The 14,935-nt window shown below is 37.6% G+C and overlaps 5 protein-coding genes and 1 long non-coding RNA gene across 8 annotated transcripts; 3 read left to right on the forward strand and 3 right to left on the reverse strand.

Annotated features, from left to right (window-relative positions):
* Positions 1–148: 148 nt before the first annotated feature.
* Positions 149–3,164, reverse strand: LOC105276724 (popeye domain-containing protein 3). The gene is made up of 7 exons (XM_011334574.3): positions 2,958–3,164; positions 2,520–2,654; positions 2,039–2,220; positions 1,706–1,945; positions 1,482–1,634; positions 1,174–1,318; positions 149–1,050 (listed from the first exon to the last, which is right to left on the reverse strand). Exons 1-7 carry the CDS (start codon positions 3,010–3,012, stop codon positions 875–877), a joined length of 1,086 nt encoding a protein of 361 aa, XP_011332876.1. The 5' UTR covers positions 3,013–3,164; the 3' UTR covers positions 149–874.
* Positions 3,165–6,042: 2,878 nt separating this feature from the next.
* On the reverse strand, positions 6,043–7,580 carry LOC105276723. Its single transcript, XR_893444.2, has 2 exons — positions 6,315–7,580; positions 6,043–6,231 (listed from the first exon to the last, which is right to left on the reverse strand). It is a non-coding gene; the product is annotated as an uncharacterized LOC105276723 (long non-coding RNA).
* Positions 7,581–7,760: 180 nt separating this feature from the next.
* On the forward strand, positions 7,761–9,876 carry LOC105276719. Of its 3 annotated transcripts, none has more exons than XM_011334568.2 (6): positions 7,761–7,848; positions 8,556–8,715; positions 8,792–8,973; positions 9,156–9,282; positions 9,365–9,537; positions 9,638–9,876. In XM_011334568.2, the coding sequence occupies exons 2-6, from the start codon at positions 8,569–8,571 to the stop codon at positions 9,720–9,722; spliced, it is 714 nt and encodes a 237-aa protein (XP_011332870.1). In that variant the 5' UTR covers positions 7,761–7,848; positions 8,556–8,568; the 3' UTR covers positions 9,723–9,876. The 3 variants fall into 3 exon arrangements, with proteins under 3 accessions (XP_011332870.1, XP_011332869.1, XP_011332868.1); XM_011334567.3 differs by lacking the exon at positions 7,761–7,848 and adding an exon at positions 7,913–8,040; XM_011334566.2 differs by lacking the exon at positions 7,761–7,848 and adding an exon at positions 7,945–8,124.
* Positions 9,877–10,021: 145 nt separating this feature from the next.
* LOC113562221 (E3 ubiquitin-protein ligase MARCH3-like) lies at positions 10,022–11,301 on the forward strand. Its single transcript, XM_026970881.1, has 2 exons — positions 10,022–10,388; positions 10,652–11,301. Exons 1-2 carry the CDS (start codon positions 10,152–10,154, stop codon positions 11,141–11,143), a joined length of 729 nt encoding a protein of 242 aa, XP_026826682.1. The 5' UTR covers positions 10,022–10,151; the 3' UTR covers positions 11,144–11,301.
* On the reverse strand, positions 11,089–13,095 carry LOC105276722 (sin3 histone deacetylase corepressor complex component SDS3). Its single transcript, XM_011334573.3, has 8 exons — positions 12,737–13,095; positions 12,544–12,607; positions 12,336–12,449; positions 12,056–12,257; positions 11,735–11,915; positions 11,525–11,642; positions 11,339–11,423; positions 11,089–11,274 (listed from the first exon to the last, which is right to left on the reverse strand). The coding sequence occupies exons 1-8, from the start codon at positions 12,861–12,863 to the stop codon at positions 11,179–11,181; spliced, it is 987 nt and encodes a 328-aa protein (XP_011332875.1). The 5' UTR covers positions 12,864–13,095; the 3' UTR covers positions 11,089–11,178.
* A 106-nt stretch (positions 13,096–13,201) lies between these two features.
* LOC105276718 (glutathione S-transferase theta-3) lies at positions 13,202–14,922 on the forward strand. The gene is made up of 5 exons (XM_011334565.2): positions 13,202–13,482; positions 13,675–13,908; positions 13,986–14,136; positions 14,367–14,547; positions 14,632–14,922. The coding sequence occupies exons 2-5, from the start codon at positions 13,709–13,711 to the stop codon at positions 14,787–14,789; spliced, it is 690 nt and encodes a 229-aa protein (XP_011332867.2). The 5' UTR covers positions 13,202–13,482; positions 13,675–13,708; the 3' UTR covers positions 14,790–14,922.
* Positions 14,923–14,935: the final 13 nt, after the last annotated feature.

A 14,935-nucleotide genomic window follows, 5' to 3' on the forward strand; every position in this document is an offset into this window, starting at 1 on the left:
TACTTTTAGAAAGTTTATTGAATATATTCGAGAATCCAAAGGGGATAAAAAGTCTGCGAGGATCCACAAAATAATGGAATCTACAAGTTTTTTGTGTTAAATACTTCGTTTTTTTTTTATTTTATTACGTTATAAATAGTAAAGTTGCTTTTTTTTAAATTTGTTATCAGACAAGTGGATAACTATAACCAACCTTTTCCATAGAAATTTTGTTTTAATAAGAAATGTTACATTCCTTTTTCGTGAACTAAATCTTTCAGTTGATCTCTATGTTTATAAAAATGATATATATAAGTACGCTACTGTATTCGCTTGTAAATATTCTATTTATTTATATAATGTATGGTTTGTCCAAAAATTTTCGTATATTTTCGTAAATATCATTTTTTGTTTTCGAGTTAAAGTACGATCTTCCATATTCCTTATTACGTTTGATATTTACAAATTATGTACAGCATTAAATATACATTATATGTATACTCTTTGAAAAGTGCTTTCGTTGCAAATTTCGTTGCTAAGCAACAAGCTACAGAGTATATCACTATATCATACAATATCGCGATTAGTATAATATGATATGCCTCTTCACGAGTTTACTATATCCTAGCGAAAATTCAAGATATAATTGATTACGAAATAATTTAACAGTAATAAAAATTTGAATCATTAAACAAAACAATTAAGTTCAAAAGATATAATTACACTAAATGGTCTCCCAATGCAGCGCACTAAAAGCATGTGTGCATTATCTTTATCGCTAGTCGTCGTCCGATCGCCAGCGGTCTGCATTCTTGTAGTCGAAGGCTTGTATATCGTGCTGACCATTATTAGCAACGTTAAGCAAACTCTCGTAGTTGAAATGGGAGGCGTAATGCTATTCCTCGTCGACGATCTCGCAACTGTGATACTTGCTGGAAGAATCCAGCCAACTCTCGACACCGCTGGAAGCTAGATCATCGCAGGATGGCAGCTCAGGAAGAGGTTCCATGTTTGGCGCACCTTTCTTCGTCAAATTATTCACTGCACGATTCTTGGATTTCGCGTTGCTTACTGAAATATAATAAATTAAAAAAGGACATTCAATTATAAATTAAGACTCAAGAGGTACGTGGAGTACTTAGAGATATAATCCATTTCTTTGATTTCGATTTATAATGAATTTGTAATAAATACCATTATTGGATGTCGGCTTGGTCCCTTTCCTCCGGATTAACGCTTGCCTGTAAGTTCTAGGACTTCTGTATTCTCCGCTAATTCCTAAACCAGCGCTAATAGTAGGAAGACGAATATCCAAATGTGATCCTTTGTCTGTAACTATCTAAGAATTCGGCAAAATCAGAATACTAATACTTAAATAATAAAAGAATTAAAGAAAAGTTTTATGTTTATGACAAAAATGTTAGGTATTTAAAACTTTAAAATATTATGATAACATAATTTCCATATAAACTTTATTTCATTTCATTCTTTCAAAAGTATACCTTGTTATTCATTGCGTACAATTTCGTTGCGATGTCTCGCGCCACCAATGTAGTTAACACAGTTGCAAGATAAGTTTCCTTCACGAGCAGATATTCCAAGGCTGATCTCTGCCAATACAGATACCTGCAAGAACTTGCTGCTATGATGGATACCTGAAGGATTGTTTTCGGTTTTAAATCTTAAACAATTAGATGGTAATAATGAAGACTAGATAAAGTCGCACCTTAAATTTATCATCAACAGAAGCTCGGGAGCTTTCGAACTCTGGTGAATCCAGAAATTCGCAAGGCAATATCGGGTGCAAAAAATTTGTATCACTGAGAACATTGACCTTGCCCGTGAGCAATAAACCCAATCTGTCTGTCCTTGTTAAATTTTGCATGGCGTATGCTTCCCCAGCATGAAGAGACATTATCGTCGCAAATTCAGGCGATACTAATCGCTTAAACTGTAGTCGTGAGACCTGCATGCGTTAAAGATAAAAGGAAAAAGCGGATTAATTACAAAAACACTTTTGAATAAATCTTTTGTGAATTTACATTTGCGAGAAACTTACTTTGAAAGGATAAAAAAGCGTGTGATACGCTTCTTCCAATTCAGGATCGAATCTGATAGGTCTCATTTGATAAACGATATATACTAATTGACCGATATTAAGCAATAAGAAACTAAAGTTCCAAGAGAAGATATCTGGTGCACAAATCACGTGCCAAGCCCATCCTGATAGCAACATAAAACCTAGAAAATTAAAATCACGAATAAAGTTAATAATTATGAGAGGATAAAAACAATGAGAAAGAAAAAGGAGAAAGAGAGAGAGAGAAAGTTCTATAATTAAAACTATTAATTATTAATATTTAATTTATTAATTATTATATAATTATAAATTGAATAAAATTAATTATTTTAGTAAATATATAGTTAGTAATAACAAATTTCATAATTAATTGCAAATAAAAATGGATGATGTATTTCTGTATTGGAAGAGCATAATGTTCCAATTATTTCTATTATTATGCAGAATGTTAATTGCTTACCTACAATTAAAACCGAATGCATAAACAAAATTCCCTTCTTAGAAGACGGTGCTGAGTAGGACAATGCGAAACAGAAATTTGCTAACTGGAATAAAATGTGTTGTGGCTGTTGCCATAAGCAGAATGCAGTGTTCCCTTGAAAAATGACAAAGAAGATTCGATAAATTTATTTATTCCTTTTCGTAAACTCCATGAATGTGAACATTCAGATAAGTGCGACAATATCTCTGTTGCAACCTTTCACATTTATCTAATATCTTAGCACTTCATTATATCTCCCAATATTATACTTTTATGCGAACAGAGAATTGACACAAACAAGCTGCAGACAAAATCATTCATTCGCAACCTCTTACTCAAGTAAACATTTTTGATGACTTATACAACAAAATATGTCTTAACTTAGAATGTACATTAATTTTCTTCCTCGGAACTCACCAAGAGTAGTGATATTGTATGATGGCAAAGGATCATGCCCCAAGCCAGGACTCATGTTACTTGGAGCAAGAATACACTCAATATTATGTATTAACAAAGATACAAGAATCGACTGTCCATCTTCGTTGATATTTCCCGAACGAGAGCTTGGTATGTTTTTACTCCTCGCACACGCGGACGCTGAAAGATATTATTAAGCGCATGTGCTGGTCCCACAGGATCGATATTGCTTCCTGTCGGTCGGCAGGGATTAAATGTGATAATTCCGCAATACCGATTCGCGATAAGGGAAAGTTGCATGGTAACGTACATAGCTACAAATAGGATAAATTATTATTAAAAAGTACAAAAAAAGATGGAGATTATCTTTGCGATTTTTGAAATTTTTACTTAAAAATTTAATTAAAAATTTTTTAATTTTAGAAATAGTTTTCTAATTATTTTTAACTAATTTTTTAATTATTTGTAACATTTCTTTTCTTGTTATATCTCATAAAAAATTTTTAAGTAAATTTTTATACTAAAAACACCTTACGTTGGTGAATATTATGAATATTGCTATATACGCGATGGTGCTGCCATTTGCACATTAAAATGCTTTTTACAAAAATTTGGCAATTTGTACGCACAAAATTGCAGCGGCCACCACTCGGGATAAAATAAAGGAATATGATGAAGCTTTTAGAAGTGACTTTAGAAGCGTAATAAAAGAGAAAAGTATATGTGGAAAATCTTGTACCTATACATACATTGTATCTTGTACTTATACATACATACATAAGTTTCACATATACTGTTCTCTTTTATTACGCTATAAGTAATAACTTGTTAATAAAAATATGTATTGTAATTTTGTTCCCCCGGGGCTCTCGGACCCGCGCGGGCCTCCTTCCCTTCCTCCCGCCGGGGCTCTCGGACCCGCGCGGGCCTCCTTTCCTTCCTCCCGCCGGGGCTCTCGGACCCGCGCGGGCCTCCTTCCCTTCCTCCCGCCGGGGCTCTCGGACCCGCGCGGGCCTCCTTCCCTTCCTCCCGCCGGGGCTCTCGGACCCGCGCGGGCCTCCTTCCCTTCCTCCCGCCGGGGCTCACGGACCCGCGCGGGCCTCCTTCCCTTCCTCCCGCCGGGGCTCTCGGACCCGCGCGGGCCTCCTTCCCTTCCTCCCGCCGGGGCTCTCGGACCCGCGCGGGCCTCCTTCCCTTCCTCCCGCCGAGGCTCTCGGACCCGCGCGGGCCTCCTTCCCTTCCTCCCGCCGGGGCTCTCGGACCCGCGCGGGCCTCCTTCCCTTCCTCCCGCCGGGGCTCGGACCCGCGCGGGCCTCCTTCCCTTCCTCCCGCCGGGGCTCTCGGACCCGCGCGGGCCTCCTTCCCTTCCTCCCGCCGGGGCTCTCGGACCCGCGCGGGCCTCCTTCCCTTCCTCCCGCCGGGGCTCTCGGACCCGCGCGGGCCTCCTTCCCTTCCTCCCGCCGGGGCTCTCGGACCCGCGCGGGCCTCCTTCCCTTCCTCCCGCCGGGGCTCTCGGACCCGCGCGAGCCTCCTTCCCTTCCTCCCGCCGGGGCTCTCGGACCCGCGCGGGCCTCCTTCCCTTCCTCCCGCCGGGGCTCTCGGACCCGCGCGGGCCTCCTTCCCTTCCTCCCGCCGGGGCTCTCGGACCCGCGCGGGCCTCCTTCCCTTCCTCCCGCCGGGGCTCTCGGACCCGCGCGGGCCTCCTTCCCTTCCTCCCGCCGGGGCTCTCGGACCCGCGCGGGCCTCCTTCCCTTCCTCCCGCCTGGGCTCTCGGAACCGCGGGTCTCCTACCCTTCCATCCTCGGGCGCGGTTTTAGTGTCACCGACTCGGCAGCATGACCCACCCGTCGGGCATTCTGCCCGGTCTCGACAGGGATGCACGGCATTTTGGACGAGCGCAGTCCGGGTGGGCGGGGGTGGTGGCCGAACCTCCTGGGGGCAGGGGACGTAGCCCACAGGGGGACGTAGGTCGTACAAAATCACCCTTTTTAGCCGGGACCGTGAAACCGGCGGAGAGTCCTGACGTAATGCGCCTTTTAGTTCGAGGACTCTTTGTGAGCGGTTTGCTTGGTGGGATAAATAAAAAAAACTTACTTTTAATACTAATTTTTCGTACTAATGAAAAATTTGTTTCATTTATTGAACATTTGAATCACTTTTATATTTCATAAGCTTTCTAATATTGTTATAATATTTATAATTATATATTATATAATAAGCTTTCTCGAGTCGCTGTTGAGTTGTATTCGAAAGTCCAACTCGTCGTTGAACAATACTATTTATTGAAAATTGGTGAAAATAGAGTTGCGAACGTTTTGCCGTCGAGTCGTACTACTACCTCGATTTTAACATGAGGCCGTGGTGATATCTAGCAGTGTTTCCATGGTATACCATGAAGGTGCCGTTTCATGCAGCGAAATAATCGCCGCGAATGAAGGTCACGTGATCATTCGCTGTTCGCTACAGTGATGCAAACTTCGTACTTCTAGCACCATCGGTGCTGCACCACGGTGTACACGCAACAAGCGCGAATCCGTGTCCGTGTGCGCTCCGCGCTCGGCGGCGGTTCGGCTGAACTCGGCTCTGCTTCGGACATTCCATGAAGTGAGCCACGCGCTTCTTGTTGCGTGTTGTAATATTAATATTAATTAATTAATACTAATATTATTAATATTATTAATATCATGAGACGTAATTTATATTGTTATTTAATATTGTAGTATACTGAAGAGTCCAATGAGTGGACTGAAACGTTTATATCAATGATTTACTGAATAAAACAAGTTATAAGCACGTACATCCGCTTCACTCACAGCGGTTTCTGCATTTATTTATTATTATATTGTTCGCTAGCGAGTAATCGCTGTTCGCTGAAAAGTTTCAGCTTGTAGCGAATATTCGCAAGGAGCGAATATGTCTGCTCCAACTAAGAATGTTAACTTTTTAAATTGAGTTGCAGACATGCGTATGTAATTATTAAATCTCAAATCTTCTAAAACGAGTTTAGGTAGCACAGCATGAAAGAATCCATGCACTTTCCTTTCTTGAAAAATGGGTGCTATCCAATATTTCTTTTTACAATATCTTTTTTTTCCACTTTTTCTCAAATGTAAAAGTGTAGCTGCAACTGCAGCAGCTTTTCTTTCCTGTACAATATAATAATAATTTGCTTATTGTACATATTGTACATATGCAATAACCACTGCAGTTGGTGGTTATACCAAGTCCAGTTTATAACCGACTCGTCGTCCATTACAAAGATTTCAAGATTTTCCTACAAAGTAATAATTTAATCTATATTTGTTAAATATAATATTTAAAAGCATTTCAAAACAACTATGTATAATATTTTCTTACTATTGTTGACACGCAACCATACAGATGTGACGCTCACAAACTATTCGTGGCGAATTATTCGCCACTTTACGGCGAATTATTCGCTACTCGCTAAAAATCATTCGCAGCGAAAAATTCGCTGCATGAAAGGGCACCTTTAGGAATGAGTCAGCCATCGAAAGATGTTTATAAAGAGAAAGGATAAAAAATATTTCTGGAATAGCTAGTAATATACTTCCTCTCTCTTTCCTTTCCTTCTTTTCACTCTTCCTCCTTCTTCCATCTCTCTCCTCTTCCTCTCTCTCTCTCCCTCTCTCTCACTCTCACACAGACCGAGACCACCCATTTCAATCACTCTCCTCTCTCAGGGTGCCGTTACATGGAGCGTAACTTGCGTAAGCGTAACCTGCGTAACCTAGTGAGTAGCTAGAATAGGCACACTGCGTATTCTAGTAAATTACTAGAATGTACGCTATTCTGAAAATTCCATTTTACATGGCGCGTACTTTGCGTTAAATGCGCATAAAGCGTAACAAGCCTGACCAATAACAGATCAGGACTTCTGTTGTACAATACAACAGAAATAAATCGATTGGTTGTTATTATTTAAGCGTATTGCTAAATACGCGTCATGTGAAATAGATACTTTGATGTAAGAATGTGTTGAAGCGTAATATATGTGTGTAATGTATGTACGAGTATGCGTGAAATAACCTAAATAAAGTATACGGAGTGGTTGACTGGTTGACGACGCGTGTCTAGCACAAAAAACCTGGAATCTCTTAAACATGGATTCTAATCTTGTATTAGCGGTTCTTGCCAACAAATTATACTTATTGTTACGATATGGTTTTCATCGATGCTGATGTGGTCTTCTCCTTCAGCGTACTGCTTGAAGCACTTATGATCAATAAAATTTGTGGTGAAGCTAAAGAGCCACCCACAATATCCACATTTATGCTGTATTTTAAAAAGGAAATACATAAGTGAAAATGTATAAGCTGCAGTAAGCTGTTGAAAATAGTCCAGACATGCAAATGAATATACCATAGTTATCGGACATAAATTGAAATTCTTTTGTCAACTATGCAACCGATGTACTGATTTATATCCAAGTAATTAAATGCATTATTTAAACATTTTGGTCCATATTCTCAGCTTACTTTTATAATAAATGCGTGCATTTAGTATATAGTTCACGTTACATATATTATAGAATATCATAAATAAATACACGAATTTATTGATAAAAGTGAGCTGCGAATATAGTCCTTTATAGAATTTAAATGCATTTCTTAAATTACCCGAATTTGATCCATTTTTTCAGAAATTTTGGCACGGCGATCGCGAGTCAAAAAAGGATACACACACACTGTCACACACATGCATTTAGCGTATTTTCCACCAGAAATTGGATCGGCGTAATTGACAACTGGCGTAGAAAGCATAAACTAACTAGGCGTAAGTTTTATAGTAACTTCTATAAAATTACTAGGTTACGCAGGTTACGCTTACGCAAGTTACGCTCCATGTAACGGCACCCTCACTCTCAATTGTAAGTAATATTTCACGATCTTTTTATTTTTTTAAGTTGCCAGTACCGACGCAACTCGCGACAAAATGCTAAAGTTACTGCAGAATCGATAGAATTCAGAATGGCAGCCAGTCATAAACAGCTTATTTATCTTTGCAATAATCAGCCGCCGCGAGCGCTTGCGACGTACAAGAGATCGTACTAGGGCTTCAAGTTAGTGCAAATAAAAGTCTGCGATTAATATTACGGCTCTAATTGCAACTTTACATTTGTTTCCTCGTACAATTAAACGTAAAAGTAAGACTAGCGGCTAACACAATGGTTAACGCGGTTCTTGCACGACTTAACCTTATCCGGAACGCAGTTGCCACCGAAATGCGTTGCTAAAAAAACTTTTATTTTTTTAGGCGGTTCTGTTATTCAGTGTCGGTACTGCTAAAATCATTCTATTCTTTTTATTCATCAAATATTACGCGAAGGATGAGTAGACAATCAGTGCTAGTAGTAAAAGCGAAACGCCGCCTTTAGTTTTTACTTAATTCAATGAAATGTTCTTTGCTTGGATACATTTATTTCTTATTTGATTTTATCAACAATTTTCGATATACAATCGTTGCAATGTTAAGTACAATAAAAGTAACTTTCGTTAGAACGTGGAAATGTAAACCGAGTTCTTTGTAAATTGCTGTTTGTGTTAGTGATATATTTCAGGACTTCGTTTGTTACAGTTGCAGATGATCAATGTTGGAAGGATGGTATTGCAGATCTATTGCCAACAACAATGCAGATGCAGAAGAGGAAGAAGATGAAGATAGTCCTGAGGAAGAAGTGCCTAACTATAAGGACCAGTACCGAAATCTTAAACGAAAACTAAAGTTTCTGATTTATGTATGCAAAGAACATTTCTTGTACTTAACGCTTTACATTGTTCATTCTGAACATAAAAATATATGCTGTGTTGTAGGAGAATGAATGTTTCCAGGAAGCCCTACGCTCCACACAGAGGAAACTGCTAAAGGTAAACAGAGACAAGAGTTTCTTGTTAGATCGCTTATTGCAATATGAAAAGGTAGACGCATCATTTAGTGAGAGCGATGAAACCGAATCATCGGACGAGGAAATTATTCGAATCGACAATTCCAAGAGGTAAGTAAAATCGTTAACGTGCGCAAAATAATTCAAATTTAAAATTCTTTGTTTCGAAACGAAATTGCAAATACTTGCATAATTGCAATCATATATTCCATTAATCATGACAAAAGAAACATTAGATATTAAATATATAATTATCATCGAACAATGTGTTACATCTACGCTACAACTTTTAGGAAAAAAGTTGAGATCAACATCAATAATCACACTTCTCATCATTCGACGATGGTCACAAAACCGCTTAGCACTAGTAAGAAGAAAAAGAGCGCGCCAAAAGTTGCTAAAACCAACAATACACCTATAGTAAGCGATCCATATTTTGAGTCATGCGTTTAAAAGTTGAGATTCATAAGGATGTAATTAACAGAGGTATCTTACCTTCCAGGTACAATCCTCGAATAACATAGTTCCAATACCTCTGATGTCTGATGGACACATGACGCCGGAGGAAGTAGAGAGACACTTGGAATCTCGTCAGACATATCTGGAACTAGTGCCAGAGAAAGCACCACCTACAGTTCCAACGGAAATGTTCAGTAACGATCCTTCCTTGGATAGGTAAGGGATTCTCTTCTTAACGTTAACGAATTTTAGTAATCCTTTTTATCTTTCGTTAAATTATTAAAATATAAAAGTTACTAAATCGAAATCTTTTTAGCGAATCGAACGAAATTGGAGAACTCGAGACGTCTCCTAGTAACATGGGTGAGGATTGTCTCAGTGTAGACATGATGGCAGAGTGATAAACTTCGTTTATAGTTTATTTAGTTAATTACTACAAAAAATGCACATAGAATTACATCTTTCTTTAAGGTTATTTCGAATTTTGACTAACGCATTGTTTCTGTCCGACTGTATCCACTATATGTAATACAAATTTTTATACACGCAATTATCTATATAAATGCTTATTACGTTTTCAATCCTTCCCTCATGGAATATAAATTATGATGCGACATTTCCTCGGGGAGTATCAATTAGCTCCGAGTCCCCACGGGACGTGAACCACGAGCGTGAATCATTCTGTCCTCTGTGCACTCTAGTTATTGCAGGACAGCATAATTGTGATACGCGCCTCGTGGGAATCCGATCTTATTACGTGATTTGTCTTATGTTTTGTGTACTCTTTTGTTTATTTATTTTTATGAAAAATATCTATACAGACTTTCGCAATGATTACGAGAAGTAATTCGGTAGCTAGCACTTTAAGTGGCATCATCTCGAAAATAGAAATAGAATTGGAACAGAAGACAGCACATTTACACGCATCATGCCGATTAGAACGTGAAGATGCCGCAGTGTCGAATACAAGAAACAAATTATTGTCACGCGATTCAAAGGAAGATGTAAACTGTCGCATTTGTTACGTTGATCCAGAAATACCCGTGATATATCCGTGTAAATGCAAGGTTCAAAGCAACAGATATTCGAGAAAAATTAAAATAAATTTTGATACGTAACAAATACACAAGAATTTTTTGAAAAGAAATATCTATTCTAACATGGAAATGTTTATACATAAATATTCATAATCTCTTTAGTGAATTGAATGTTTGATCTGTAAAATAGTTTATTTAATTTTAATATCAATCATATTTATGTATATTTATATGTTAAGATTATATATGTAATAATTATTATACACGCTAATTACAATCATAATTGGGATTAGGGAACAATGGGCGCAATTCATCTTAAGTGCTTAGAGCGCTGGTTAGAAGAGAGCAACAGAAACAACTGCGAATTGTGCGGATACGAGTTTCGAGTGGAGCGTACACCTCGTTACCATGCTCTACGATCTGTAATAATCTGGTTCTGTTTGGATCGAGATGAACACGAAACGTATACTCGCAGTGTGAGAGCCGATCTACTCAGATGTCTCATCGTCACTCCGATGACCATTGCATGTTCCTACATCTGTGTGATAGCCGTCGACTTCTACACTATGAACAATTACGACAACTTCCCACCCGCACGATGGACCACTTGCTCGCTATTATCAATGATAGCGTTGTTGATTTTATCGTGCTTTATTTGGATTTACATGGCGCTGCAGTATCATCAAAAGGCGTGGTTCTTTTGGTGGCAAAAAACAAGCGTGGTAAAACTTGTTGGCGTAACGGGGGGAACCGCTTTAATCAAAAATGAGAAGCGCGGCGTATAAGTTTGACAACATGGAGACGTTGATTGACGAGTGGATTAAGAGGCCCGTCGTTTAATAGAGACCTTCCCGCGACTCAGCTGCGAGGTATAAATGCGTACTTTGCTGCCATCCGAGACTTTTTTCACCCAGATCTAGAAAAAAATAAACATTGTGGTAAATTACGATATGATTTATTTAACGCTTCAAATAATTTACCGCTTCGGTGCCGATTGCTGAGATATTCGCTGCGAATCTGGAAAGATCTTTGCCCTCGATGTAGACTGGTTGACCACGATGAAACCTGTTAATGAAATTCGTTTAATAATTTTCCTTTTATGTGTGAGAGAGAAATTATATAAAACTTTTAAATATGAGTTAATTCTAGAAATAAATTTAAATTACCATCTTCGTTCATACAGTAATTTCCCGTCTTCTATCCGAGTTTCCACTAATGAGGGTTCAGGTGGTTGCGGTATGTGCTGCGATGGTATATTCACCGCATTGTAATGGGGTAAAATTACTGTAAAAAAATGCTTAATTTATTTATTTTTTTCTTTATTTTTATATACATAAAATATACATTTGTTTATATTTGTATAAAAAAATATATACCTGGCTTACGAACAGTGTTGGTTCCCTTCCCGCGACTGATCGCTTTCATGTCACTCTCAATGTCTTTCTCGTCCAAGAGATAATTTAGTTGCGCCGGAGGCGGTTTTCGCCGTTTCTCCACTTTTTCAGGCACTGGATCGTTGGGACGTCTACGTAATTTCCTTGTCATCACCGGTTTTACCTAATTAACATTACAACGTATCTATATACATATACAACTTAGAGACAGAGAGAGAGAGAGAGACTTGGCAAAATTTGAATCAGAATAATTCCGTGAAAAATCGTCGTAACGATCATTACATTTTTCAGAATTTCAAATACCTCCATTGAATCACCAGTCAATTCCATTGTATGACGATCTGACTCAATTATCTTCCGTTTTTCCTCCATATCAGTGAGCAGATTTTCCTTTAAATCAATTTTCTTTTCGTCAAATTCTTTTACTGCTGCTTTTTTCTCCAATATATAATCTCGCTCAACCCATTCTGTTAAATAGTCTCGATAAATTATGTTTAACCTCAATCTAACAAAAATTATGTTCTCATCAATACGGATACTCCAAAGCCTTCCACAATTAATTATTAATTATTAAATTCATTACCGTTCTTTATATTGTGCTTCTAGCCGCTTCAATTTACGATTATATTCAGGATGTGTGCCATCCTTCAGTTGCTGTAGTTGCTTTTTCAAGCTAGCCAACTTATCCTGGTACATCCTGAAGTAATATTTGCAATATTGAGAGATATACTTTTTGAACACCAAATTTTTATAAGTTGCTATAAGTACTATATTTCATTTTGTTAACTTACTGTTCTTTAATCTCTGTATATTCTTCCGACTTTCCCATGTCCGTCTCACTGGCCTCCTCGGTATCTAAATTTTCCCATTATCTCTCTATTAGCTTTTACAATTACTTTCAAGTTTACATTACGTAAAATTGAAACATTGAACCAAAATAAAAAATAAAATTCTTGACTTTCATCATTTTATTATTATGCATACCTTCATCACTTTCATCTTGCTCATCGCCATCCCTGTCATCCTCCAAATATTCCTCATTCTCATCATCAAGATCATAATCATCCTGACGATCGTACATCGTAGAAAACGGTGAATCTTGGTAAGACATGACGATAAGACATTACATGTATCACATACTTCAATTGCTACACCTTTTACTTTCTTTAGTTATGGGCTAAATCCCGTGTCTTCAATTTCTACAGGTGTTATAAGTATCATTTATATATCAGTTATGTATCATAGGAAGGAATCACAACACAAACTAGCTGAATAGGTTATGTTTTGACACAATACCACAGACGATATGTTTTAAGATCAGCAATCGAGGGACAGGCAGCTTTTTATGGAAAAGCTGCAAGTTGATTGGCCACACCGCAGGCTAAAGAGAGGGCGCTAGCGGACACCGATGTTTTTAGGTCGCGCCATCTTCTATATATAGCTATTTTATTAATAGTGCTAAGTGCAAGTGGTGCAAGTAATATACTAATTATCGGTAATGCAAGTAATGGTCCAAAGTTTAAAACTTTACGTAATACGGTTCATTTAGCGCTTCAAATGCTTCAAAATACTTTCCTTCCTTCTTTTTATTTGAGAGAAGAAAAAGGACAGCAAGTGTTTTGAAGCATTTAAATGTTAACTGTTAACTGGACTATAAGCCTTGGAATGTCTTGATTTTATCATACTTTGATACTTGGTGCAGAATTGTCATCTGTCTTGAGTTTAACAAAGTAAGCAAAATTAATTATTTATCCAATTTTATAATAATATACACTTCCAATTTTGCATTAGAAATTCTTAGGATATTATTTTTGTATTTGCACAATTGCAATAATTGTTTAAATAAATCTCAAGATTAATGCTTATTAAAAATATTTTATTTAGCTCTTTTTTTATTCTTATCTTTACTATTATGTTTTTAGAGAGAGAGAAAACAGTGCTAACTTTTTTACAATTATGGCTCTGAAATTATATTATGACTTGCTCTCGCAACCTTCGAGGGCAATGTACATATTCCTCAAAGTATGTAACATACCATTTGAAAAACACATTATAAACTTGGGAAAGCTTGAACACTTTTCTCCAGAATATGAACAAGTCAATCCATTTAAGAAAGTTCCCGCTATAGAGCATAGTGGCTTCAAGCTTACTGAAAGGTGATTTCCTTTATAGAAGAATATACAAGCTGGCTCTATGTATTGGATCGTTCTAGCTGTTTTTACTTATTTTTTAGTATAGGGATCATGCGATACTTATGCAGAGAATTCAAGGTGGATGATCACTGGTATCCACATGATTCAAAGCAGCAAGCTAAAGTTGACGAGTATCTCGAGTGGCAACATCTGAATACAAGACTTTACGGCTCAACGTATTTCCTTGTGAAGGTAATCCATTACGCAATGCTATTTATCCAAAATTATATAATAAAAGATAGAACGCAATCGTTGCTGCATATACTTTAATCATTCAATTTATAGTATTATAGTATTTATAGTACAATATTCCTTGAACATTCTGATTCTGCTGCAGATCTGTTTTAGTGGATAATTAAAGACTAAAGCTAGCTTTGTGATTTGCTCACATAATTTTGATTCGCTTTTTTAACATATTTCAGTTTCTTAACCCGCTTATGCTGAACAGACCAGCTAAACCGGAAAAAGTAGCTGAAAGCGAAAGTCGCCTGAGCGACTGTCTCGATCTCATCGAGAAAATATGGCTGAAAGATCAACCGTATTTAACAGGAAACGTGATCAGCGTAGCCGATATATTCGGTGCTTGCGAATTGGAACAACCTTGTAAGTGAGAATAATAAATCTTTCGGTACTAGATTGCGATACGAAATTGATATACACGGTATTTTTTATATAATATTTTTCTAGATATGGCCGGATATGATCCAAAAAAAGGGAGACCACGTCTGGCTGCTTGGATGGAAAGAGTCGCTAAGGAAACAAGTCCTCATTATCAGGAAGCTCACAAGTTCGTACAACAAATAGTTAAAAATGTTCCGCAAACAAATCATTCTTTTAAACTGTAAGCCTTTTTTTATAAATAACCATATTTACGCGTTTAAAGCGATGTTTGTCACAATATATCAGTGATAAGATTTTTTATGATGATACCTTTGTGCAATTTTTAAATATATATTTAGATTACATATACACCTTAAAGAATAAATTATTT

Source organism: Ooceraea biroi, chromosome 6 (genome assembly GCF_003672135.1).
Source record: "Ooceraea biroi isolate clonal line C1 chromosome 6, Obir_v5.4, whole genome shotgun sequence".
NCBI classification, from domain to species: Eukaryota; Metazoa; Arthropoda; class Insecta; order Hymenoptera; family Formicidae; genus Ooceraea; species Ooceraea biroi.

Bases quoted from the DNA above. Each gene is read 5' to 3' on its own strand.
- LOC105276722 (XM_011334573.3), bottom strand. From the start codon at position 12,863: ATGTCTTACCAAGATTCACCGTTTTCTACGATGTACGATCGTCAGGAT. The intron at 12,608-12,736 runs GTATGCATAATA...GGGAAAATTTAG, and splicing joins GCAAGATGAAAGTGATGAAG to ATACCGAGGAGGCCAGTGAG. The intron at 11,275-11,338 runs GTAAATTATTTG...ATTTTTTTCTAG, and splicing joins CAGCAATCGGCACCGAAGCG to ATCTGGGTGAAAAAAGTCTC.
- LOC113562221 (XM_026970881.1), top strand. From the start codon at position 10,152: ATGATTACGAGAAGTAATTCGGTAGCTAGCACTTTAAGTGGCATCATC. The intron at 10,389-10,651 runs GTTCAAAGCAAC...AATTGGGATTAG, and splicing joins TATATCCGTGTAAATGCAAG to GGAACAATGGGCGCAATTCA.
- LOC105276724 (XM_011334574.3), bottom strand. From the start codon at position 3,012: ATGAGTCCTGGCTTGGGGCATGATCCTTTGCCATCATACAATATCACT. The intron at 2,221-2,519 runs GTAAGCAATTAA...TTAATTTTCTAG, and splicing joins GCATTCGGTTTTAATTGTAG to GTTTTATGTTGCTATCAGGA. The intron at 1,635-1,705 runs GTGCGACTTTAT...ACAATCCTTCAG, and splicing joins CTGTTGATGATAAATTTAAG to GTATCCATCATAGCAGCAAG.
- LOC105276719 (XM_011334568.2), top strand. From the start codon at position 8,569: ATGTTGGAAGGATGGTATTGCAGATCTATTGCCAACAACAATGCAGAT. The intron at 9,283-9,364 runs GTAAGCGATCCA...CTTACCTTCCAG, and splicing joins AAACCAACAATACACCTATA to GTACAATCCTCGAATAACAT. The intron at 9,538-9,637 runs GTAAGGGATTCT...AAATCTTTTTAG, and splicing joins AACGATCCTTCCTTGGATAG to CGAATCGAACGAAATTGGAG.
- LOC105276718 (XM_011334565.2), top strand. From the start codon at position 13,709: ATGGCTCTGAAATTATATTATGACTTGCTCTCGCAACCTTCGAGGGCA. The intron at 13,909-13,985 runs GTGATTTCCTTT...CTTATTTTTTAG, and splicing joins GGCTTCAAGCTTACTGAAAG to TATAGGGATCATGCGATACT. The intron at 14,548-14,631 runs GTAAGTGAGAAT...ATATTTTTCTAG, and splicing joins TTGCGAATTGGAACAACCTT to ATATGGCCGGATATGATCCA.